General features: G+C 40.3%; 3 protein-coding genes across 3 annotated transcripts; 1 reads left to right on the top strand and 2 right to left on the bottom strand.

The window, feature by feature from the left end:
• Positions 1-218: 218 nt before the first annotated feature.
• On the bottom strand, positions 219-6,654 carry cmpk (cytidylate kinase). The gene is made up of 6 exons (XM_075484027.1): positions 6,398-6,654; positions 4,880-5,026; positions 4,044-4,196; positions 3,847-3,923; positions 3,518-3,614; positions 219-1,192 (listed from the first exon to the last, which is right to left on the bottom strand). The coding sequence occupies exons 1-6, from the start codon at positions 6,539-6,541 to the stop codon at positions 1,151-1,153; spliced, it is 660 nt and encodes a 219-aa protein (XP_075340142.1). The 5' UTR covers positions 6,542-6,654; the 3' UTR covers positions 219-1,150.
• Positions 6,655-6,739: 85 nt separating this feature from the next.
• Positions 6,740-11,496, top strand: fam78ba (family with sequence similarity 78 member Ba). Its single transcript, XM_075484026.1, has 3 exons — positions 6,740-7,921; positions 8,067-8,346; positions 8,998-11,496. The coding sequence occupies exons 1-3, from the start codon at positions 7,587-7,589 to the stop codon at positions 9,238-9,240; spliced, it is 858 nt and encodes a 285-aa protein (XP_075340141.1). The 5' UTR covers positions 6,740-7,586; the 3' UTR covers positions 9,241-11,496.
• Positions 11,006-16,868, bottom strand: slc35a3b (solute carrier family 35 member A3b). The gene is made up of 8 exons (XM_075484025.1): positions 16,619-16,868; positions 14,876-15,122; positions 14,542-14,696; positions 13,580-13,702; positions 13,252-13,426; positions 12,149-12,267; positions 11,860-11,993; positions 11,006-11,767 (listed from the first exon to the last, which is right to left on the bottom strand). The coding sequence occupies exons 1-8, from the start codon at positions 16,697-16,699 to the stop codon at positions 11,674-11,676; spliced, it is 1,128 nt and encodes a 375-aa protein (XP_075340140.1). The 5' UTR covers positions 16,700-16,868; the 3' UTR covers positions 11,006-11,673.
• Between the last annotated feature and the right edge of the window lie 6,437 nt (positions 16,869-23,305).

The raw sequence follows: 23,305 nt of genomic DNA, 5'->3' as shown, positions 1-23,305 counted from the left end.
CTCCCCCACCATCTACCACCCACCCCACCCTATGTGCCTAAAGTCTGTAACAGTGTTTTTCTCTTGTCTTTTTGTTTATAATGTCTTGTTTTGTCTCTGCTTTCTGTTTGTTCCTTATGTAAAGCGTCTTTGAGCATTTGGAAAAGCGTTGTATTATTATTATTATATATTACACCTTAAATTAATGAAAAATAAAAGTAGCACACAGATGCATGACCCATCTTTAAATTCTTAATTTATTTTCAGACTTTTTGTATCAATTTCTTGATTTGTCAAACTGCCAAGTGGTAACCCTAACATACAGTATAATTTGGTATTAGGCGCCCTCTGCTGGATGATCAGGTTGAAAACTACTGTGGACTTCAAACTATGCGTCTTTGTTAAATGTTTTATTCGCTTCATGATAAAAGTCTTAATCACAATGGATATCTTCAAAAATAGAAACATTTAACTAAATGTTCAGTTTTACCTTCATATTCTTTAGAACTTGATCTAGACATCAGAGCTGGGATGAAGCACACTAAGCTGCTCTGTCGGAGTTACCCATTTATCTTCAAATGTATCACAGAGACATATGTGACCACTCACATAAAAAATGACCTAGTCAAGGCTCTGTAGTGCTGTCCATTAAACTTGAGACGGGTGTTGCATTGATTTTATTGGATGCCACACAAGTTATTGGTTGTTCAGAGAAGACTCAACTCGGTCCTTGTCACCAGGTCACAACTATTTGGTCTGAAACATGAGGGCTGCTTCTCATCACATGATACTCTGAAGACATTAGTGATAACTATAATTTTCTTCACATCCAGTACTTTAAGTGTCTTTGACAGATGCGGAGTCTCCCTAAGCCACTAATACATTAAATTCCAACACAAAGGCCTCAGACTATGACAAAGACAATGAAATGCGAGCTCTTCTGAAGATCTAGTTGATTAGATGTAGCTGCTGCGCATCTCAACCTCTCATTCATTCAAACACGCGTCATGTACAGACAAAACAGTGTAGCATTTACAAAATACATGGGAATCAAAAAAAGTAACCAACATAAAAATTCATACAAATGGACAATTACATGTATTATAGTATACTTGCAGTTGCTAAAATGAAAACTAAAATGTAAATGAGTGTTGCTGGCAGTTGGAGAAACTCAACCTTCTTTGTCGAGGACGGCTTTCACATCAGCAAACACCTGGAAGAGAACAAAAGGTGAGCTTACTTTAGCCCTTTTCGCACAAGATATGTCATCATCAAAGGCTTCATCAATCTTTTAAAGGGATGCCATTTGCCTTGAAAAGGTTTTAGAGGTAGGATGGTTGAACTGTGGACTTTCTCTCCATGGACCATGGGAATGTGATTTCATTGTAAAATTAAAGTTCAAACACATTCCTGCAAGGCCATGGGTATTACGGGGATTGATCCTCTGCATCAAAACAACCTATGAAACGGTTAACCCCGGCAAGTAAAAGAGCTTCTTGTTTAGAAATAAACAGCAAAGTAAACTGTTTTATATCCACAACAGGCCAGAAGCTTTTCTCAGTGAGAGTATTGCTGATGCCCCACCATGAGGTGCTTTTCCTAATCCAAGCATAGTCCATATCCATAGACCTTTTCACACAAGAGACACATAACATTAACGGCTTCACCAGTCTGTTAAAATAAAGTTATTCAGTCAGAACACGTTCATCACTTCTCCATTACTTCTTCTCTCCCTTCAGACATGTCAGTGAAAGTGACGGAGAGAGACTCAGCACGGTTGCACACACAGATGAGTCGAGCTCTGTCTAACAGTTTGCATCCACAGGAGTGGAACTGAGTAACTAATGGAAGTGTGTCCGACGCCGTTACACTGTGGACTGTTTGGAAAAATATTCAAGACATTCTATATATGTGAATGAGAGCAGCTTTCTTTGAAATTAAACTGTAATAATATTAGTGCTGCACAATATATTGAAAATGTGTGGTTACTGCAGCATCAACATGCCATATCAATATCCCAAAGACATTTTACCCTCAAATGGGACAAGTGCAAGTGTATTGACAAGGGCTGCATTCTGCTTTGAGGAAGTTTTGCTTTCGTGCATGTTCTATAGTAAAATTAACTGACATGCACAAGTGCAAAATGGAATGCAGCCCTATAGATACACCAGAGATCGGCACCATATATTGAATCATTTGTCAATATATCACTAGTCGTTTTTTTAATATCACTTTTCAATTTTTATATTGCATATCGTATGTTTTCCTAATATCATTAGGCCCTTATTAATATAAACTTACACTTTTTACAAAAAGATGGAACTTTGGAGCATGTGCATTTGTTAGTCCAGTTTGGAGAAGCTTGATTTTGAATGATTTCAGGAGAAATTGTTTATATAAATCTTAAAAGTCAGGTTTTGGTCCAACTAACACAACTACTTAGTTTTTTTTTTCCAAGTGTCATGTAAAAGTGCTTAATGTAAGCGTGCAATATTTGCTAATCGCCAGTGTGTTAGAAGGCTAGATCATAATTGTCTACATGAGTTTTCTGACAACATGTCGTGTCACCTAAGCATGCAGAGTTTGAACGAAACATAGCAGCTGTAGATGGAAGCAGCTGAAAATATCCCTCTTCTGTCATTGAGAGCTTGTTTAAGAGACAGTGTTCGAGCCGTTAGGGAATAATTGCACCACAGTAACGTTGTAGCTGTTACTGTGAAAATATGGCGTTTGGTTCATTTGAAGAGACCTTTGAGGGTTGTTAGAAGACACGCTGCAGCATCACCCAAAACTTTGTCCTTCAAAAGGGATTTTTTTCACTTTGTCACAAGAATTCACATCAAACAAAAGGATTGTGTTAAGCAAAAGTGTTGGAGGCAACAGTTGAATACACTGAAATATGGTCAGACAGAGCAGAAGCTTCAGCTACACATCAGAGTCTTCGTTCACTCATTTATCTTAGACGTTGAGACAAAAATTATTTAGTGCTGCAGATAATTACTGTAGATGGAACCACAGAGAAGGAAAGATTGAACAGAGCTTTTATCTATTTATTTAACATCCAACCTGTGGGATTCCACTGAACACCTGATCATGTCAAATTACCTTTCTGCTGCTGTGTGGGCCTGTCTCTTAATGTTAATGCAACTGAAGCGGTTCACACGCTGTGTTGGAACTGATACGGATATGTTCCTCAGTCTGACCTAGTCAGATCATCATCTCAGAATGTTACAGAAGCACCAGAAGGCTCGTTTACACATGACATCAACATGTTCAGTTGCCACCAGATTGGTTATAATTGCATTCTAATCATTACTTTGTCCTCTGCTTCGGTGCAGAGGATAAAGTAACTGAGGCAGACGAGTTTTATGACTCTATAAAATCTCCAGTGCAGCTTGTTTGCCTTGATTAACCTTTTCTCTAGGTTTTAAAACACTGAGCTTTGGACAACGTCATTATCATCGGCCCTGCTTCCTTTCCTTAAAAATCATTACTGTCCTTCATGGACATTTTCTGTAAGAAAATACATTTTACTCACCTCATCCACACAACGAGAGGCGTCTATAGTGCGCACTTTGCCATGTTTCTCATATAGTTCAATAATTGGTCGTGTAGACTGCAGGTAGGTTTGGATTCTGCATATGAGAGAAATGTGACTGGTTATTGGGGTCAGTTGACACAGGGGACTCAGAGGAGACAAAAATTAGGTCAAAAACACATACGCAGGTATCCAGCAGTCACTTAAATGGGTCAGAGAAATCTATACCGATCAAGACATGCTTGTTGAAGAACAGATAGAAATCTAAACATTTTAAAATAAAATGACGTGCAATGCTTATAAAGTCTAAAGGCACAAATAACTCGCACCTTTTCTCCAAGCTCTCCCTGTTGTCATCTGTGCGTCCGCTGCTCTTTCCTCTTTCTAGACATCTGTTGATGCAAACCTGTGCACAAAAAAGCACCCGTGTCCTTAGTCTAAAACGGCTCAGAGGGTATCTGCTCAGTACAGCATGGAACTAAAAACAGCCGGAGAGCTCAAAGCTCTCCAGTTTTCCATGACGTACCTCATTGCCACAGTCAAAGAAAAGCACAAACTTGACATCTGCTTTGCCATCCATGACTCGGGTCCACCCCTGAAGGTTGTCCTCATTGCGGGGGAAACCGTCTATAAGGAATCTGAACTTTTTCTCATCTTGCTGCATAGTCTCTTCCATAGCCTAATAAAGCACAAAAAAGAGATGAAAAATTTTACAACAAAGAAGATCCTAATAAAGATAGTCAAGGTTTGCATTAAAAACATCTTTGATTGTGGGAGACAAAGTAATAAAAAAGGTGAAGTTCTAAAGAAAAGCTGTGAATTATTTCTTCAGATAGTTTCAAAACACATGACAGATGTTCAAACAAGGACTACAGACTAATAATAGCTAGCTCTTGTGCGGTTGCAGCGGAATATAGCATTGTGCACTATTATCAGAGATGATCTGAGTAGGTACACGTAAAATCATTTAGTTTAATCGAGCAATAGTTCAAACCTCAAAACAGTTTTGTCTCAACTTTATCAAACAGAAAGAAACGCTAGATCCTCCCAGTCACAAAACGCAGAGAAGCAAATACTTTGTGCATTTAATTCAACTCAAACAGTGCGTTGAATAACTGTTTAATATCCGGTAATTACTAATCCACTTGGGTGTTACAAAACAAAAAGGCAGGCTGAGATTTACCCATTGTTATCACTGTTATTCACAAAGAACTCGTAAACTAAATAATATTTGTATTTGTTAAGTTTTTGCCAACATTAACACCAGTGAAACTGCAAACAGGCTCTGAATCACACATCAGGATTTTCTTGTTGCAAGGCAAACCCCAACCAGATTTAAAGTCTCTCTTATCTGATACATACCTTCCTGAGTAAGTTGATGGTGATCTCCACTGGGACGATTTTACCTTCTTTGATGAAGTTGGCAATGAGCTGTCCAAACTCTGACCCTTCTCTTGCTCGCTCTGCCCTGAGCAAATCCCCAGCTGACAAATGAGTGTAGTTGTAGCTCTGAGAAAGAATCGCATATATACACAAACCATTTATATTTTCATATGACATATTTGTTGAAAATAGCATCCCAAAGAGGCCAAATTATCAACAGAATTCCTCTTGATAGGATGGATCCTTCTCCCTCAGAAGCTGGAAAAGAGTTGGTATTCGTACTGAAATGAAAGAAGTCTCTATGCCCATCAGTCATTCAGGTCTAACCACTGCACGTGGCAGCCAACACCCAGTAACATCTGAAAAAAGAAGTCTCTCTCATAAGAGTTCTCCCGAACAAATACACACACACTCGCGCGCACACACACGCACGCACGCACACACACGCACACACACAACACATCTATTCGTGCCCCAACAGAGCCTGACCAGCATGAGCTTTAAAAAATTCAACTTTCAAAACGGCATCCTGCTGGAGAGTTCACGCTTTTTAAACTGCTTTCATGACTTGTTCAACAAACCTCTTCGACTATCCCCACAGTGAACAAATAAATGATGGATGGAAGAAAACCTGACACAATATCTTTACCATTGGAACCACTTACTGTACACTGACTCAGACATGTTCTTTAAATGTACCCAGTTTATAGACAGCCCTTACTTTAGGCTTTATGACTAATGGCAACGTAGAAAGCGAGGAACAGCAGAAAATCAGTGAACTTGATGTATTTTTAAACCAAAAACTCTTAAACAGACCTAACAAGCAAAAATGCCACCGTGATAAGTCCAGAGGGGTAATTTAGAAGACACATTTTTGTACTACAGGCTATGTTTAGGTGAATTACATATCCTGAAGCCAGACTTATCAGGTGAATCTCATCAACATGTGTTTCTGTTTGTTCAAAGGTGATGTTGCACTCCAGACTTGGTCTCCCCATTACATAACTCCATCTGCGTAGATAAGCCAATGATAGGGACATAACATGGAAGAAAAGTCAATAGGGTATATCCCGCTGGCTTTGTTTGTTCAAGTTCAAAAATAAATTTGAATTTATCTCTTTTATTCAGGTGTTAGCAGATAGTAAAACTGTGAGATAAACGACATTTCCTCTTATCCTTATCAGAAAGCAATGCTGGAGAGTCAGAGAAGTAAAAAAAACAATTAAAGTGGCACTTTGTGACTCCTGTTAAATAGTTCTAAATTTTTTTAAATCACATAGCTGTATATCCTCTGTGCTAACTAGCTAGCTGGCTGGCTAACATAGAGGTTCATTTTTAGAGGACAACCGGAAGTCAATGAAATGTAGTAATTATATCTTAATAATAATGTAAGCAGTAGACAGGATCATTCAGATTTCCACTGAACACAATTTTCTCCACGATAAGCTCAATTCCAACAAAGAAAGCTGGCATTTTTCATTGTCGTTTCTCTCGTACCTCTACGATTTTGGAGCACTGGGTCCCTTTGCCGGCGCCCGGCCCGCCCAGAACGAACACAACCTGCGGCTTCATGGTCAGCAACAACTGGTTCAAGAAACTCGGCACCCTATGAGACACGTTACCCAACAAACGGCCGAACATAAAACAGCACTGGGAGCGAACGACAAAGCGTTGTGATGACCGGTGAATGCGTGTCAGTGTCGGTCGATGGGCCAGACGACACCACTTCCGCTATTGACTTTAGCTACCAATGGGGTTTAGCATAGGCGTGATGCAGGTCCGTAACCACGCCCGCGTGCACTTGTTATTTTTTTCAATGCAGAGGTCGGGTGACGCCCCTCCCCTGCCTCTACAGCATCAGCACCTCCAAACCGAACGAGGCGACCCGCTGCTGGAAGAGGATGCTCTCCGGTTCGTTGTGCTCCGCGGCTCGAAAAGACTTTTCCTTGTAATGAGAGAGCTAATCGACAGACTGTATGCTATCTGCACGTTTATGCTGCCTCGCTGCCTCCATTCATGATGCACCATTCATGCATCCCCACGAATGGAAGCACTGCGTGGAAAACATTAAATTAGCCTCTTACAGCCCTGTCGGCTTGCCTTTACAGCACACGTTCTCGTTCATTTGGTGACGTTTCCTCTCATATGGGTCAAAGTGATGAAGACCTCGATTTTGTCTTTTGAGGGCAACGCGCGAATATAGAGCTAATACAGGAAAGCCAGGCAAACAAAAGGCATCCAGCCCTCCTCCTCTGACGCACCTGGCTGCCCTGTCGCCACTTGACATGACAGCGCAGAGCCGGGAGCAGAGCAGCAGGATCAAGGGGCACCGACGTGCAGCCGGACGCGCAGACTCGACGAGGAGCAGAGGAGCCTGCGGACGCTCGGCGGAGAGGCAGCAGCAGCCCAGGGGAGGCCAGATTGCAGTTTCTGGGGACGAGCGCCAAGGGCAGTGCGGCAGTCAGCAGACAGACCGGGGGGAGGAGGTTGCAGAGATTTGCGATATACTCCCCCTTCAGTCAACTCTCCGTATCATCCTGAGGATATGATGGTGGACGTTTCCAGTCTTGATCAATGGTGACTGTGGGACTCCATATTCCCTCTTTTTATTCCTAACCAATCACTGGTGATGTGCAATTAAAAGATTAGATCTGCTCTTCAGGCAAGGGTGGAACCTTTGGGACTGATGAGCATACTGGCCAGGTATCACTTGCTCCCTTCTTCTCTGGTTTTGCTCATTTTGCTTGTCGTCTGCACTATGGGCTGTATTCAGAGCATTGCATGCAAGCCCCGCATCAGACGGGAGAACATTGTGGTGTATGAGGTGTCCGCCTCTATCGACCAGTGTCCCACAATCATTGAGGAGAACTCACCTATCGTGCTCCGTTACAAGACGCCCTACTTCAGGGCCTCAGCAGGAGTTGTGATGCCACCAGTGCCCCGCAATGAAACCTGGGTGGTGGGCTGGATCCAAGCTTGTACCCAGATGGAGTTCTACAACACATATGGTGATATTGGCATGTAAGTGCATACAGTAGAAGACACCATAAGCCTTTGGATTTATTTCTGTGTGTGTGTGTAGATATGTCAACTTACACACACATACACTAAGAACATCTAACTCTACACAGTCTCTTATCTCCCCTCTCCGTGTCCTCCACCACAGGTCCAGCTGGGAACTACCAGAGCTGCGAGAGGGCAGGGTCAAAGCCATCAGTGACTCAGATGGCGTTAGCTACCCCTGGTACGGAAACACTACGGAGACTGTCACCCTGACCGGCCCTACGTCCAAACCATCCAGACTAACGGTCAGCATGAATGACAACTTTTACCCCAGCGTAACATGGGCAGTTCCTATCAGTAACAGCAACACACCTATGCTGACCCACATCACCAGAGACCAGAGTTTCATCACCTGGCTGGTGGCCATGAACTCTGTCACAAAGGTAGGGCAAAACGCACAGAAGAAAACCATTTGTTTTCATAAGTCAGGGTTATTTTGCCTGAATTACTTTTGGATTATTTCAACAAATCACATGTGTTTTGTACAGGCTGGAATGAGGAGCACTGGCTTTACATCTAGAACTATAAATCAGTATTTCACACAGACTGACTATGATGTAATTGGTTTCTCCAGCACTTCTCTGGTGTAAAGTTTCAAATGACATCATCATTGTCTCCTAGTTTCCTGAATGCAGCTCCCGCTAAGGCAATAAAAAGTCAGTCAGGCTACAGCCTCGAATCCATATTGAAAAAAACCCCAAAATGGTCAGGCTTGCTTTCTTCTTTTTTTGTTATCAATAAGATTAGAACAGGTGTAAAACACAGTTTTGTGTTGACTTCTCACTTTAAACATGAATGTTCTGCGGGCCTAAAACTTGTTCTGTATCTTGTTTATCAGTCGGTTCAAAGGAAATTCTAACTGAAAATTGGATGTAATCCAAGGCATGTTAACCACACATTTATTCGCAGTTGACGACATGATGCAAATTTAAATCAGGCACTATCAAGGCAGTCTTAACGCGCTTAAAACAAATTGCATAATTATACACATTTAATCTCATTCATATTAAGAGTATGTTTCCTTTTTCCTCTAGGAGCGTATTGTGCTGCAGACAGTGCGGTGGCGGATGCGGGTTGACATTGCTGTGGATCCTGACATGCCTCTGGGTTCTCGGGCTTCACTGGTGGGTCGTCCCTACCAGGAGCAGCCACACATCCTCAACTACCAGGAGCCCATCCCTCCCAACGCACTGGGGAGACCGAACGCTAACGACGCCCAAGTGCTAATGTGGAGGCCTCGGAGAGGGGCACCACTTGTGGTTATACCCCCAAAATAAGAGGGTCAAACCAGTGCACAGAAAAAAAAATAGGTGTTCCCTTTACATGAAAAGGGGGGTGCAGTTGGGAAGAATGGCAATGAGTAGATGAAGCCTAATGGTTTTCTTCTGGCACCTTATCTCTGAGTGATTCAAGAGGACTGTTATGATAGGCCAAAGTGGATATTACTTCTTTGATCTGATAGAGCACAATGTCAGAAAAGTAAGTCTGCAACTAACTGTTGTTAGGAACTGGTGTGGCATCAAGGCTTATTTGGAGCCCGATAAGTTTTGGACTGCATAAAGAGCTCTGCCTGCATTTTGGCAAAGACCAAACACAGTTTTTAGATGTACCACAGAGGCATTAGCCTACAACAAGAACTGCATCTTGCATCCTTATGTAGATCCTATTGCATGAGCGTGAGAAGGAGACTAGAAAAACTGTCCCGGAGAAGAAGCTTAAGGATAGCACTTGTTTTGTATAACTTGTTACCTGAAGACATTTTGATTGAAAAGTCAGCCAAAAATGCTGCAGGCTGGTTGAACCTCATCCGTGCCAACTAAGGCCTTCAGCACACTCAGTACCAGTATTAAGGATGTATTCAGATAATTTAAAATAAACAAAGTATTATATGAGTCTTTTTAGATTAAGATTAAACTCATATATTGACCAGATTGTATTAAGAGCACCCACCTAACATAAAAGTTTGGAAAAAGAAGCAAATCTGCTTTAGTTTTCACTGGAGTTTTGCGTACACAACAAACTCACACACCAACATATTTTTAGCACACACGCCTCTATTGTGCATCTGATGTTGCATTCAGATGGGTGACAAACCAGAGAGATGAGCTGGATCTGTTACTGCATTAAATAAATCATGTCAGACATACTTTCAATAAGCGAGGTGTAAATTACTTGGAATATTGCCATACAACCAATTGAAGACAAGAAGGTAACAAGTCAGGACACATCTATCATCGCTGGAACTGTACTCAAACAAACAATGGAAAGATTGGATGTGGCACTAATCAGGTCATGTTGCCCATGAAGTTACATGAATCTTCCTGCAATAAGCAAATCTAAATGCATTATTCAAAGTTTCCTTGGTGTGGTGTTAAACCAACACTGAACTCATACCTCATATTATCTGTATTTTGCAGTAATGTTCTGCAGATAAACATAGATAAAGATTGTTTTTGTGTCATGGCTGTAGTCAGTCCAGTGGCTCATCCTGAGCTCTGTCCAAGTCTTTGCCTGCCACTCCACATGCAAGTCACATGACTCATCCTCCATCTGTGCCTCTCTCCAGGTTCACGCCTCACCTTCCCGTATGGCTGCACCTTTTCTCCCTGTCTGTCCACTTCATCCCATACACACATACACATAAATTCCTAAGTCTTTTCAACAACTATGCAAACACATATCTGCTCAACCCAATGTGGGTCCGCTTCAATGGTGCTAATATCAGCACCATTGTTGAATGAAAATGGTTGTGACCACCTTCTGAAAATACTTTGAGGTTAAAATAGGCACTGTTGATTCGGTATGTCTGGTTTGTCACAGCTGCTTGTTCAGCCATCTGTTGCTATAGAGACTGATTTGGTTTTCTAGAGTGCACTGCAACTGGAACTGGAAAAAAAATGCTCAAAATATTCATTGGTTTGCCTGGCTCTGTGTGTATGCATTAGTGCGAGGGTGCACACAAACACAAGCACACACTTCGATGTAAAAGGGGATCAAGGCAGAGCTTTTTTTTAAAGCATAAAAGATACTTTAATTCACTCATATGAATAGAGATTTATTTTTGCATTTAAATAACTGTAGAACAAGTGCTTTTGATGTAAATACTAAGACTGTCAGCTGCAAAGTGAGCGCAGTCATGCTCCTTTATTTGAGGTTTATTTTATCTCATATAAAAAAGGACAGTATCTTGGCAGGGGTCAGCCGTCCTCTATGCAGTAACTTTACTCCTCGTTCCACCACTAGATGGAAGCTCTGTCCTCCTCTCTTTGACTCAGGCAACATCAGCACTGTTAATGCACTTTTTGTAAATATACTGTACCCCATTCCCACTTCCTAAATCACATGATTCAAGTACTGAAGTAAAAAAAAATATCCGTGAGAATATGGTTTCATCATGATCCATTCATATTATTTTAAATAGCACACACAGTATCCAGTATGCATGGCAAGTTGGATTCCCTGTAACCCTTTATAGTTATAAGTAAAACATTCCCATACAAATTTATTTTGCAGAATTTTCATTCATCCTCTGTGCAACATCACAGCTGTGGCTGTTTGGCAGTAACAGGCACTTGTAACGCTTTTACATTTCCTGCATTTGCAAGTTCCACATGTCCAAGTGTTGGTCACAGTTCATAGAGTCCTGCTCAGTCTGGGCTGACTGGCTGCCATTTCTTCTGTCAGGCACCACAGCTCAAAGAGCATCCTGACTACACTCTGATGGCGCTGCTGCTGGCAGGTTTACCTTCATAGCTGTAAAGAAATGTGGCAGCAATAACCAGCACTGCCCCCAAGAAGAATACTCTGAGGAAGTAGCAAGAACAGAACAAAAAAGAATCACAATGAATTCTACAAACAAACAATATAATCTGTTCATTTGATGTTAACATGATTACCCTGTTGGGTTAAAGTCCTTTAGGAGGAAATATGAAATAAGAGTGGACACGATGATTGACAGAGATGTGGCAAATCCTTTGAGGATGTTGTCTGCATATTTTATCACCACCGCGATGACCAGACCGCCCAGAGCCTGCAGGCAAAGATCATTCAGTGGTAATGTCATAGCCTGAAAACAAAACTAAGTGCAAAAATAACAACTCATTTCAACTACAGCTTCACAAAGAGTGGTAAACAAAGGGAACATTTACAATAAGGTAAAGATTAAGTTATTCATAATGGCCAAACCTGCAGAACAACAACTGCGCAGGCAATAGTGTTGTAGCCCTGGAACATCCCTGACTGTGTTACAGAGTGGCCATCATACACCATCATTCCTATAAAGCCAAACACAAAGCTGAACACACCTGAAAGACACACAAGAGAGCAGAGATGACGCGTTTGTTGGAGCAAATGTAAGAAACTAACTCAGAGTTGTTGTAATTCTGCTCTATTAGAACAAAACTGCTGCCCTGAAATGTTTTATCGCCAAAATATTTGTCCACAGATATCACACAAGGGAAAATGTAATTCTTTCTTTAAAAATGATCCAGGTTATTTCCTGGAAAAATAAAACATTTTGTCAACTCCTCACATCTCCAAGGCCAAAATGTTCTAAAGAAATGCACAATATCCAACCAGAAAGTTAAGTTAGGAGAGAGGTTTCCTTTGAGGAAGAGAAAGAGACACATCCTTACATTCCCTCATTTCTCCTCATTTCAAACGTGCAAGTTCCTTCATAAATCATTTAATCTGTAAAAAAAGGACTCTAACTATGAACTATTGGTAACAGAAAAGTAATACAAGACAGTTGAGCTTGAAAAACCTGTTTCTTTCACACACCTATGGCTATTCACTTGAGCAGAATACAAGAAGAGGAGCAAACAATAGAGACGTTCAGCTTGAATGAAGAAGTTCCATGTTGTGACCCACTTCGGGTGAACAAGACTGATTTTTATACTTGGAGAAATCACCTTTATATCTTTAATGATATCAAAGGGGACAATAGATTGTAACATCAGTAGGTGTATCAGTTAAATCTGTCTATATATTACTGAATCCAAAGCTCTAATATTGTATGTGTTATTTGACTTTGGTGGTGATACACAGGAATGAAAGGCTGACTTTATCTTTTAAAAACCTGCATGTTTGATCAGTTAGTGGGAAGCATTGCTCCTTTATGTATAGTTGGTGTTAATGTATTTCTCTATCAAATTAGACAGGACACCCAAGCAGTTTAGAAAAGTTTTACTTTATATCTCATGTTTATCTTTCTCATAAACAGATAGAGGATTCATATGTCAACACATTCATACCAATCTGCCATACAAATATAGACTACAACCACTCACCCAACTGTATGTTACGGACCCATACACTCTGTTTAGTCTCCTTGAGGATCTTCTCGAAGTAAACTCCAGCAAAACCGCTGGACATGCAGGCCATCAGCACAGCCATGAGCCCCACAAACTGGAAGCCTGTAGTCTGTATCTTCTGCTCCGAGTCTCCTCCTGAATCTGAGGGCCACTGTGGAAGTTAAACATTGATGAGGGGTAGAACTTATCTGTCTTGACAGAATACTGATTGACTACAAAATCTGCTCATATTCATAGGACATATTCATATTCATATGTCTATGTGTACTGTTCAGGGACATAGCCGAGTCTGAGCTTCTGGTACCTGCACCAGAGTGACTCCAGCCATGAGGAGGAGCAGGGAGAGCCACTGGTAGAGGCCTAACCTCTTCCCAAGCATGGAGACTGAGAACAGTGCTGTGGTGAGGATCTTCAACTGATACGTGACCTGTGGGAATGACAAACACACCAGTGATACATGTAGTGAAAAATCTGACTGTGAGTGGCCAGTGGCAGAATTATTTTGAGTGCACAAGAAACAATTCATGCACAAAATTCCATAATTTTGCTTTTATTTTTTAGTATCACATTTGTATGTTTTAGTTAATTCATTTATTTCAATTTTAGGAGTGTATAGACAGAGAGCACAACAGACAAGCCGTTAACCCTGATACACTTGAAAGGAAGACTGAAAAAAATGTTTATTATTTTGTATTTCAAGTTTTCCTGGATCATACTTAAAATCAATAATAACATGTAGCAATAAACTGCCTCTGTCTCTTTCCATAAAGGGCAGATGCTCTACAGTGCTGTCTATGACATATTTTTTATTTATTATTAGTAATATAATACTACTTTTTACATCTAGTCTTTACAATTATTCATAATTCAAAATTCATAATTAAATGGAGATTACAGATTACAACTTTTTAAATATCATTCTTTTCCATGCATGTAGATAAAGCTAGAAAACCTCTCTAAAACAAGTGTCGGTGTATCTATTCTGGGCTTCTAGAAAAATCATGCAGTGCAACATTGAACACACTGCACAAGGATTTAATCCCCATGCAGAGATAAAGGTCTCACTTTGTTTTCATCTGTCAAACACAGATCCTCCTAAATCGCCCACATTGGCAAACAAAACATCATGTGAACCAAATATTATTAATAATAATGATAAAATAATGATGATAATACATTTGTAAAACAAATCCAAAGTCATACGGCATAATAGTTTAATTACACAGACACCTGCAATGCATTTGTAGCTGCAAATTCATATGTAACCTGATAGGTGGCTGCATCCAGGTTGGACAGGGCAACGTAGAGCAGATTGTTCTGCAGCGTGTAGATCGCTGCCGGCACAGCCAGCTTCATAGTGTCCATAGGCTTATTCACAATCTCCTCCTTCAGCAGCTGGTTCATTGCCCGCAAGCGGAAATCTGACAGAGACAGAGTGTGGTCAGTAATTCCAACTGAGGATCACCCATGGAGTATGTTAAAAAGGCAGGCGAGTATTCATACAAAATTGCATTGCCTAAACTTCACCTGGGAACCGACCCAGAGGAGAAAGCAGAGCTCTTCATTCACTCTTTCCACTTCCCCTCTCTTTCCTACTCACTATTCTCCATGAAGACTAGGAAGGTGCAGGCGAAGACCTTGAGCACTTCAGCTGACACCACAGCAGATGAGGCCAGGTAGATGGGACCATCCTCCTTTAGGGTACGTGAGTAGCGCATTGTGAGCACTAGTGAAGTGGTCTGCAGCACCAGTACCCCCAGCGATATGTACTTTAGCCGCAAGGAGTGGGGCGAGGCCAAGACCATTTTGGAGGACTCTTTGTCTGAGTTATCAGGCGGGGGAGGAACCTTAAAATGTACACACAAAAAAATTTGATAGATTTAGATGTAAGAAAAGACTACCTGCTTGCTTCTGCCATGTAGTGCATTCCCACAATGGAAGTTGACATTAACTTGTAACTCACACTAAGAATAAATGTTTTTCGCCCCACTTTAAATTTGTTTCTCCCACTTCTGCCAACCTGTTAGCTCAACTCAAGTTCCACTTGTTCAAAGCCACTGCAACTTTGTCCTCCACAGCTACCTCTGGACCTAGCTCTGCCTCCCTGCCCACTCTTCAGCAAATTTTGGACAGATTACTCCACCTCGTCTCTGTTGTACTGCGCTCCACCTGTTTGCTCATCCGTTTAGCAAAAGAATTATTGCAATCAACCTTTTTCCTGAATCACTACTTTGCTTTGGGGTTCTTTGATTTGGGTTTTTATCTGAGAACATCAGCTGGACGGCAATGTATACAAACACAAGATTCACTGTGGACAGCCTAATCCAAACAGTTATTGCAATACCCTAATCTTCTCTTGAACTCACGTCCCACCTGACCCCTAACCCTAACCAGGTCCCAGAAATGACATCCTGCTTTTTGAAGACCATCTTGAGTCCCTATAAGAAAGACAGGACCTGACAAAGTCCGTGATTAAATGGGAAAAGGTCCCAAAGATATAACAAAATTAGCACGCACACACACACAAACGTGTTTTTTTTTTTATCTTTGTGGTTATTCACTATAGGATCACCAATCACCTGAATGGCTAACCCTAAACATGACCTTAAATCTAACTATAACCTAATTCTAACAATAATAATGAATTGAAGTTTTGACACTTTAAACATGTGGGGTCCATCAGGACCTCACAATTATAGTGAGTTGCTTGCTTTTTTAAATTTTTTATTTTCATTACTTTTGGACAGCTAAGCCCTAACTAATTCCTGCCTAATCTTTATTGAAATCTCAATACATCTTAACTTAAACACTGGAACAAAGAGCCTAGCTATAAGGTTTTGCCACGTCAGGATAAAACACTGGTCTCCATGGTGACTACTGGTCCCTACAACGAAAATGAGTAAACACACACACACACAGGTTTTACCAATTATCCTTATAAGCACTTATAATAACTTTTATTCAATGTGGACAGCCTATGCCAGTCTTAGTTCTAATCTTAACCATATTTCTCAACTTCCTCCTTAGAATTACTGGCACAGAAATTGTGCTTTGCCACATTAGAACAGGGCTTGACAGGTTCTTTGTTGCAGAGAAAGCTTCAAAAAGGTAACGAAAGCAAACACACACACACACACACACACACACACACACACACACACACACAAATACACTTTGTGTGATGATATATCAAGGCTTAAGTGCAGCGCAATTCAGCAAATTTACTTTCACTTTCACTGAAATAGCTTGTAATTCAAAAACATAGCTTATTGTCTTGTCTACTTGTGGCTCATACATTATTATGTACAAATAGTTGAGTTGACAGCCATGAGTTAATTATTACCAGTCTCACAGTTCCGGCATCCTGAAAGTCTGAAGAGAGGCATTCTTCACTCTTCAGTCTTGTATTTCCTGACTGAACCATCTTATCTCTTAATGGTTTCTATTGTAAGTTCCTCTTTTTCTCATAACCTCTTCCACATGGCCCCACATCTGAAAGCTCCTGCACAGAGGGTAGGATATTAAAAGAGACTAACTATACTAAACCTATGTAGCAGTGTCACTTCTAGTCTCTGAGTCTCCCACAGTGCCCTCATAGTGGTGGGAGGAGCTTAGGCAGGTTTCATGGTTTTAACAAGATAAACCTGTGGAACTGGCTGAGGTGAGGTTAAATGGTCCTTGCTGATGTCTCTATATCAGCACAATTATAAGATAATTATAAGGTAATTGTGTTTACTCAGATCTGACTCAGCTTACAATTCCTTTCAACTGCTAGTGAAAATACTTATCGTCTAATTTAAAACTTAGCTATGTGATGACAATAATGTGAGAGCCAGAGCGTGAAACTTCCACTTCTACTGATTAGTTTAGACAAAATCCACGGGGCCATTTTATAAAATGGTCCTATACATTTTACTATCGCAACAAAAACTGTTGTACAGCAAGCCACGCAGACCAAAAAAAGTGTTGACTGAGCAGGAGGTGTGGTTTGTTCAACACACTGACTTCCTTATGTGGCAGCTGTGCTTTGCAGAACGGGTTGGCTGCACAATAATCCTGTGTTTGCCTGTGCCAATATGTGTGTATCCTTAAACACACCAAAGAAAGTCTAAGACCATTTTAAGAACTCTTTCAATTTTAGGTGCCACCTGTGCCCTCGTTTATTGAACTGTTTGACTTGCGGGGAACCAAAACTACGTTACAGACTAAATCCTGCAAAGTCAAGCCAGAGCAGTTTGTCTTGAATGAAAATTGAAGTGAAAATACACAGAAATGATAGGTGGCTCAAGATCTTTTGATCTCGTACTGCATTTGAAATGTAAATCTTTTTTTGACTTCTGAAGAATGTATTCAAATCATCTGGACCCTGTCTGATTGCCAAATATAAAAAGAAACATTGTAGATATTAAGCTCCACAGTGAAGTACAATAGAATTAACTACAAAGGAAAGATGACATCACAATGCAAATAGATAACATCTTTAATAAAACATCTTTAATGGAAGCAGGTAATATGAAAAAAAGTGGCTGAAAAAAAACCTAAATTCTCAGATAATTGCATTTGCAGGTATTTTGTTCTTCCACATTTTGGATAATCAAAAATACTATGTTACCAAATATACACACAAAACCGTCTATACGCTATACTTTTTAAAGTTATACCTTGTCTTTTCTATTAACACCTTACAAACAAATTTGCAACATGTGAATGAGAGTCCAAATGTAACTCGAAGCTTTGTAGCCATCCCTAAAAATTAAACCAGACCTACTAACATGAAAACCTGGAGAGAATATTTGCTTCTGTTTCCAACCCAGATATCCGTCCTTGTCTCTCTTCATGCCATTTATTCATTGATTATTTAAATCCTATTTAATATCGACCAGCCGCCTCTTAGAGATAGATTCTAAGCAGATAACACCACCCCAGCTCAGCATGTTCCAGCCTGACAGACAATACACAGCAAACAAAGAAGAATAAACCTACTGCGCTGACCTGTGTGGACATGACCAGCATGCCTTCAACAAGAGCTTCAGTCTGACACTATCTGCTCTGCTGACAACCTTCAGGTAGTTAAACAGGTTAGTTGATGGAAACTCCTCTGAAACCATAATGTGGCTGAAAGAACATTTCTAAGATGGATTCATCATTTAAGCAAGTGCAAGTTTAAAAAAAAGTTATAGGTGAGGGAAAAGGAAATTTTGCTCTGACAAGACTAATTAAGATATGATTCCCTCTAGTTTTGATCTCTTTTTATAAAGCAATTTTTTTGTAAGATCAGCAACAATTAAGAGCATTAGAGTTAACACGAATATCTTCAAATAATAATTTCAAATGTTGAGCTTACTTTGACAGGAGGGTAAATGTGTGGAGTAAATTGCAGATTTACGTGCAGGTTTAGCTGAAAAAACATTCGAATTTGTTGTCAATAACCTGAAATATGTAAAGATCCTGTGTATTATATTATTGTCAGCTTAGTGATAGAACTTCTATATGTTAAATTCAGAGAAACAAGGTGTCATAGAAAGATGGACCAGAATCTTTGCAGAATATAACTAGTTTTAGGCCTTCATATTGTAAGTCTGCCCCTACTGTAGCTACAGACGACCCCTGAATAAGTGCATTCATTCACTTTCTATACTCACTTCATTCTAATGAGGGTTGTGGAGGTGTGGGGTAGGGGAAAGGGGGTTGGAATCTATCCTAACTGCAATCATGCAAAAGGCAGGGTACGCCTGTTTTATGTAGGTTAACAAGCCATCACAGCAACAGCATAGAGATAAATAACTATGGGTGCTTACACTCTCTCCTAGAGTCAGTTTAAAATCACCAATAACCCACATATGCATCCAAGGAACATGCAAACTCCACATAGAAATGCCCCGACGGAGATTCAAACCTCATATCTGCCTCATGGATGATCGAGTAGTCTATAAAGAGTTTAAATTTCAGACCTCAGTTTAAAAACTGCCTCCACTAAATCTCAGCAGCATGTTCACAAACCAAGACGAGACTTTCATCAGGTTCAGGACCAGCATGCAACGTATCAGCCTCCAACGTATCAGCCTCCATTTCACTCAGAGCAATCTGTTTGCTCAAAGAATGCTGTGTCTGTGAGTTCACTGCAGGTGGGGCCTGTTCCACCTTTGGGGCATTTCAGACAAGTATTCTGAGAATTCATCACACAAAGACACACAACACTGTTGAGGAAGAAACGTCAACTTGTGGGGAACTTTAAAAGTGCCTCCAGACAATGTGAAGCTTTGCTCTGTAAGAAAGAAGTTCACCCATGCCAAAAAAAAAGTCCTCTAAATGTGACTGAATGAGGGCATCTGTGTGTTAATGCATAAATTAGAGGACCCCCATCAGTGGGTTATCTTTACTCATCTGGAAAATGGGAGCTGATTTGAACAAATATTGAATTTCATCATCATCAGAATGCAGATCTGTAAGAAGGAATGCCAGGAGAAGAAGTGACCGAATGAGAGACTGTCAAGTGAGGGAGTGAGCAGCTTTAACCTGTTTAAGACTCGTCTGATGGTTCTCATTGGGCGCTGATGACAAAAATAAAGCGATCCCTGACAGCATTTAGACACACTGAACACAAAAAAGCACAAACTAACGTGTACACGCGCAATCATCTTCTTATTGGACGTATTGCCTGAACATTAAAGCGTTGGCAAGTTTTTTTCCGCAGTGCCTGAAAGAGCCGCTTCATTCATTTTCCGTCGCTGAGGAAACGTACCTGCAGGACTGAGTCTCAGCTGCGGACGTGGATGACAGTCTGCGGACTCACAAACTCACGCGAGGCTTCTCATCTTTGCTCTAAAGTCGTTAATCCGGCTGTAACTTGTAGACAACGAGGTACAACTGAGACGCTGAGATGTGTCATTAGAAAGCTGAACGTAAAGAGCAAGTTTTTTGGGGGGAGGGTGGGGAGTCCCTCCTCCACTATATTTCATGAATGGAACCATGGATTGATGGTCAGATTTCATACTCCAGATGTTTGGTGACGCCTGTTGAAAGAAATGTCTGACTATTACCTGAAACCACAATGCATCAACTGTCTTTATTTTTTTCTCTCTTTGTTTTTCCTTTTCACGCCACACAAAATTAGAAACAACATCCACCATAAAAAAAAATCAAATGTTCTCACCGGATTGAAATACCAAAACTTTAATGGGATTCCCCATTAAAAGTAAATAAAGTAGGCCCAATTAATGTGAGAAGATGAGCATGATGTTGGTTGATATGGAGCAATATTCAAATGAACTGTTATTGGATTCAATTAATGAAAACAACCACTACCCTTCTTAGTTTTGAAAAAATTATTAAATGTATACTCTATGGACTATGTAACAAGTTTTTTTGAAAGTAAGAACTGGTACGATGTCAACAAAATAAATCAAGTATTGCGCCTTGGGGCACCTTTATTATTTCTTCTTATACTGTCGGTAAAACAGGAACTAGGTGCAGATATTTTAACATAAATGGAAATAAGGCAAAAAGAGTCCATACAATTCTAACGAGTTTGAAAGTCAATATTTTTATGAGCACCTTTATTCTTCATCACAGCCTGAACCCTCATAGAGGAGTTTTCTCGTCATTTTCTTTAGTCTTCAGGATTAGTTCTCCAGGCTTCTTGAAGGACATCCCAAAGCTCTTCTTTTGATGTTGGCTGCCTTTTGTTCTGTTCTCTGTCCAGATGATCCCACACTGCTTCAATAATATTGAGGTCACTCCATAAAACCTGTTGCCACTTCTTGTGTCATTTGGCACACCTCAGACTTTTCCACAGTGTATGAGCATCATAGCCTAATGCAAATTAAATATGGGGTTCTGAAATAATTTTGATCTTTTTTGTCTTTAACATTTCTGTAACGAGCAGGCTTGAAGACTCAAGTGCAGAGATCAAACACAATTTAATACAGGACGACTAAAGGTCATACACAGTGAGGCAATTCGCGGGGCAAAAGGACAGGCAGGGGTGGGCAAAGGCAGAGTCAAAAAACAGTCCAAGTAAAAAAAACACTGGCAAAGGTATCAAACTGGACAAGGCAAGAGCAGGTTAAAAAAACACAGGAAAAAGGTCGAACACGGGTATACATACACTTTGAGAACGCTAGAGCGCTTGGAACAAAGGAACCTAGACAATATGGCAAGGTAGGTCTGGAATGCTAGGAGTATAAATAGTACTAGTACTAGAAATTATTACTACATTATTACTAAAAATTAATAATGATTAGTGATGGCCACCAGGTGTAGCTGAGACTGGTGGGAAACTTAACAGGAAGTGAAATAAGGATGACACAGAGGTTAACAAAATAAAAAGAATCGAGTCCAGAAAATGTCCATAATCGGTGAGCATGACAATTTCAAATAGTAAAAATAAAACAAACAAAGAGTGTAACTAACATACACTATTCAAATAGATGATTTTAATTTTCAAATAGAAGCCCGGTTTTCTTTGTCTTGTTCGACGTTTTGCATGTGGCATTCCAAATAAGGGTTGAGTAAATGTCTAGTTGATCTTATTTTCAAAAGGATTTTGAGACAGTTGAAAAAAATACGTGGACATCAGGTGTAAGTTACAGAAAGTGTCATGTGTCTTTTACACCGAGTCAGTGGTCTCAGTGTTTCGTGTCAGAAAAACATCCCAGAAAATATGGAGTTTATTTTGTGTCGAAACGACGAGAAAATGTTTACTGAAGCTCACCGAGAGCGCCAAGTACCCCTGACTGCAGACCGCAGATCGGGGCGGAGATCAACGTTGAGGGGGCGGAACGTTGAGGGGGCGGGGCTCAACGTTGAGGGGGCGGAGCTCAATGACTCCTTTGCGGGTGCCATCTGGTGGCGGAGACCATGCAGCACATTCACAAACAGCAAGCAGCTCCGAGTTGCCTAAAATAAGGAATCAATTATAACTGTATATAAAACAATTATAATAATATATATTAGATATATAATTATATATATGAAACAATTATATATATTAGATAGATAATTATAGGCTATATATATAAGCACAGAGTTTGACCAATCAACTATCTGCAGACTGAGATCAGCTGATTATCTGAGTCAAGACTGTCGTACTGTTGCCTGTTTGGGACAAAAACCTGCAGCTGGTGATGGAAATTGAATCATTTTGAACCATTGTCTCAAAGTGGTTCACTACACGAAGCTTCATTCAATTCCCTTGGGTTACATATACTGGCAGTAGCGATTGTTGCACCAAATAAAGCAAATATGATACATCTCTTCTGTATATAATAACACAATAATTTAAAAACAATGTGAAAAATTTTGGTTTGTCATTCATATTTTCTTTGGGAGTGTGCTTGGTGTAATAAAGAGGGTGCTTGTGTTGCTTCACATGTTTTTATTCAAGAAAAATAGTTTTTGCACAGTAGAAGGGCTCAAACGGTTTTTTTTTTTTTTTTTTTTTTTTTAGACAATTTTTCCAGTGAGTTTGAAGCATGCTTCAAAGCTTTGGTGTTGTTTATTTTTAAAAAAACGAGTGTAGGGGCATAGTACTATGAATAATTTTATGAGACACACATCTCTCTTTTTTAAATAAAAAATTGACAGTTCTCGTTTATTTTTGAAAACCAGAAGTTACCACATGCTGTTGAAAGTTAGCGCTGAGTTTCTAAGTCGTCTCCGTGGTGTAAGATAATAACTAAGCTAATAACTAAGAACACATCGTCACAGAGAGCATAGCATGTTTTAAAATGAAAAAATGTTACTTTCTTCCTTGTCTGTCACAAATATTGCAAAATAGCACATTAAAAAACAAATCTACTTATTCTCCTCCACACAGTCTTCTTCTGCGGTTCAATGTGTTGTTCTATGTTGAGCATCAACGTTGAGCACCGCCACCAGATGGCACCCGCAAAGGAGTCATTGAGCTCCGCCCCCTCAACGTTGATCTCCGCCCCGATCTGCGGTCTGCAGTCAGGGGCTACTCGAGAGCGCCCGAGGCCCGTGACGTGCGGTGGAAATAACGCTAGATGGCGCTTTGGTCGAAGACTCG

This window comes from Odontesthes bonariensis, chromosome 14 (assembly GCF_027942865.1).
Source record: "Odontesthes bonariensis isolate fOdoBon6 chromosome 14, fOdoBon6.hap1, whole genome shotgun sequence".
NCBI classification, from domain to species: Eukaryota; Metazoa; Chordata; class Actinopteri; order Atheriniformes; family Atherinopsidae; genus Odontesthes; species Odontesthes bonariensis.
The sequence above is the reverse complement of the archived record's forward strand: the minus strand, read 5'-3'. Positions and strand labels throughout refer to the sequence as shown.

What these genes read in the sequence shown, in the direction of transcription:
- fam78ba (XM_075484026.1), top strand. Translation starts at nt 7,587, where the DNA reads ATGAGCATACTGGCCAGGTATCACTTGCTCCCTTCTTCTCTGGTTTTG. An exon ending in ACATATGGTGATATTGGCAT is followed by an intron (nt 7,922 to 8,066) that starts GTAAGTGCATAC and finishes CCTCCACCACAG; the next exon opens with GTCCAGCTGGGAACTACCAG. An exon ending in CCATGAACTCTGTCACAAAG is followed by an intron (nt 8,347 to 8,997) that starts GTAGGGCAAAAC and finishes TTTTTCCTCTAG; the next exon opens with GAGCGTATTGTGCTGCAGAC.
- slc35a3b (XM_075484025.1), bottom strand. Translation starts at nt 16,699, where the DNA reads ATGGTTCAGTCAGGAAATACAAGACTGAAGAGTGAAGAATGCCTCTCT. An exon ending in TGGATGCAGCCACCTATCAG is followed by an intron (nt 13,703 to 14,541) that starts GTTACATATGAA and finishes TCATTCCCACAG; the next exon opens with GTCACGTATCAGTTGAAGAT. An exon ending in AAGGACTTTAACCCAACAGG is followed by an intron (nt 11,768 to 11,859) that starts GTAATCATGTTA and finishes CTACTTCCTCAG; the next exon opens with AGTATTCTTCTTGGGGGCAG.
- cmpk (XM_075484027.1), bottom strand. Translation starts at nt 6,541, where the DNA reads ATGTTCGGCCGTTTGTTGGGTAACGTGTCTCATAGGGTGCCGAGTTTC. An exon ending in TCTTTGACTGTGGCAATGAG is followed by an intron (nt 3,924 to 4,043) that starts GTACGTCATGGA and finishes TTTTGTGCACAG; the next exon opens with GTTTGCATCAACAGATGTCT. An exon ending in CCTCTCGTTGTGTGGATGAG is followed by an intron (nt 1,193 to 3,517) that starts GTGAGTAAAATG and finishes GTTCTCTTCCAG; the next exon opens with GTGTTTGCTGATGTGAAAGC.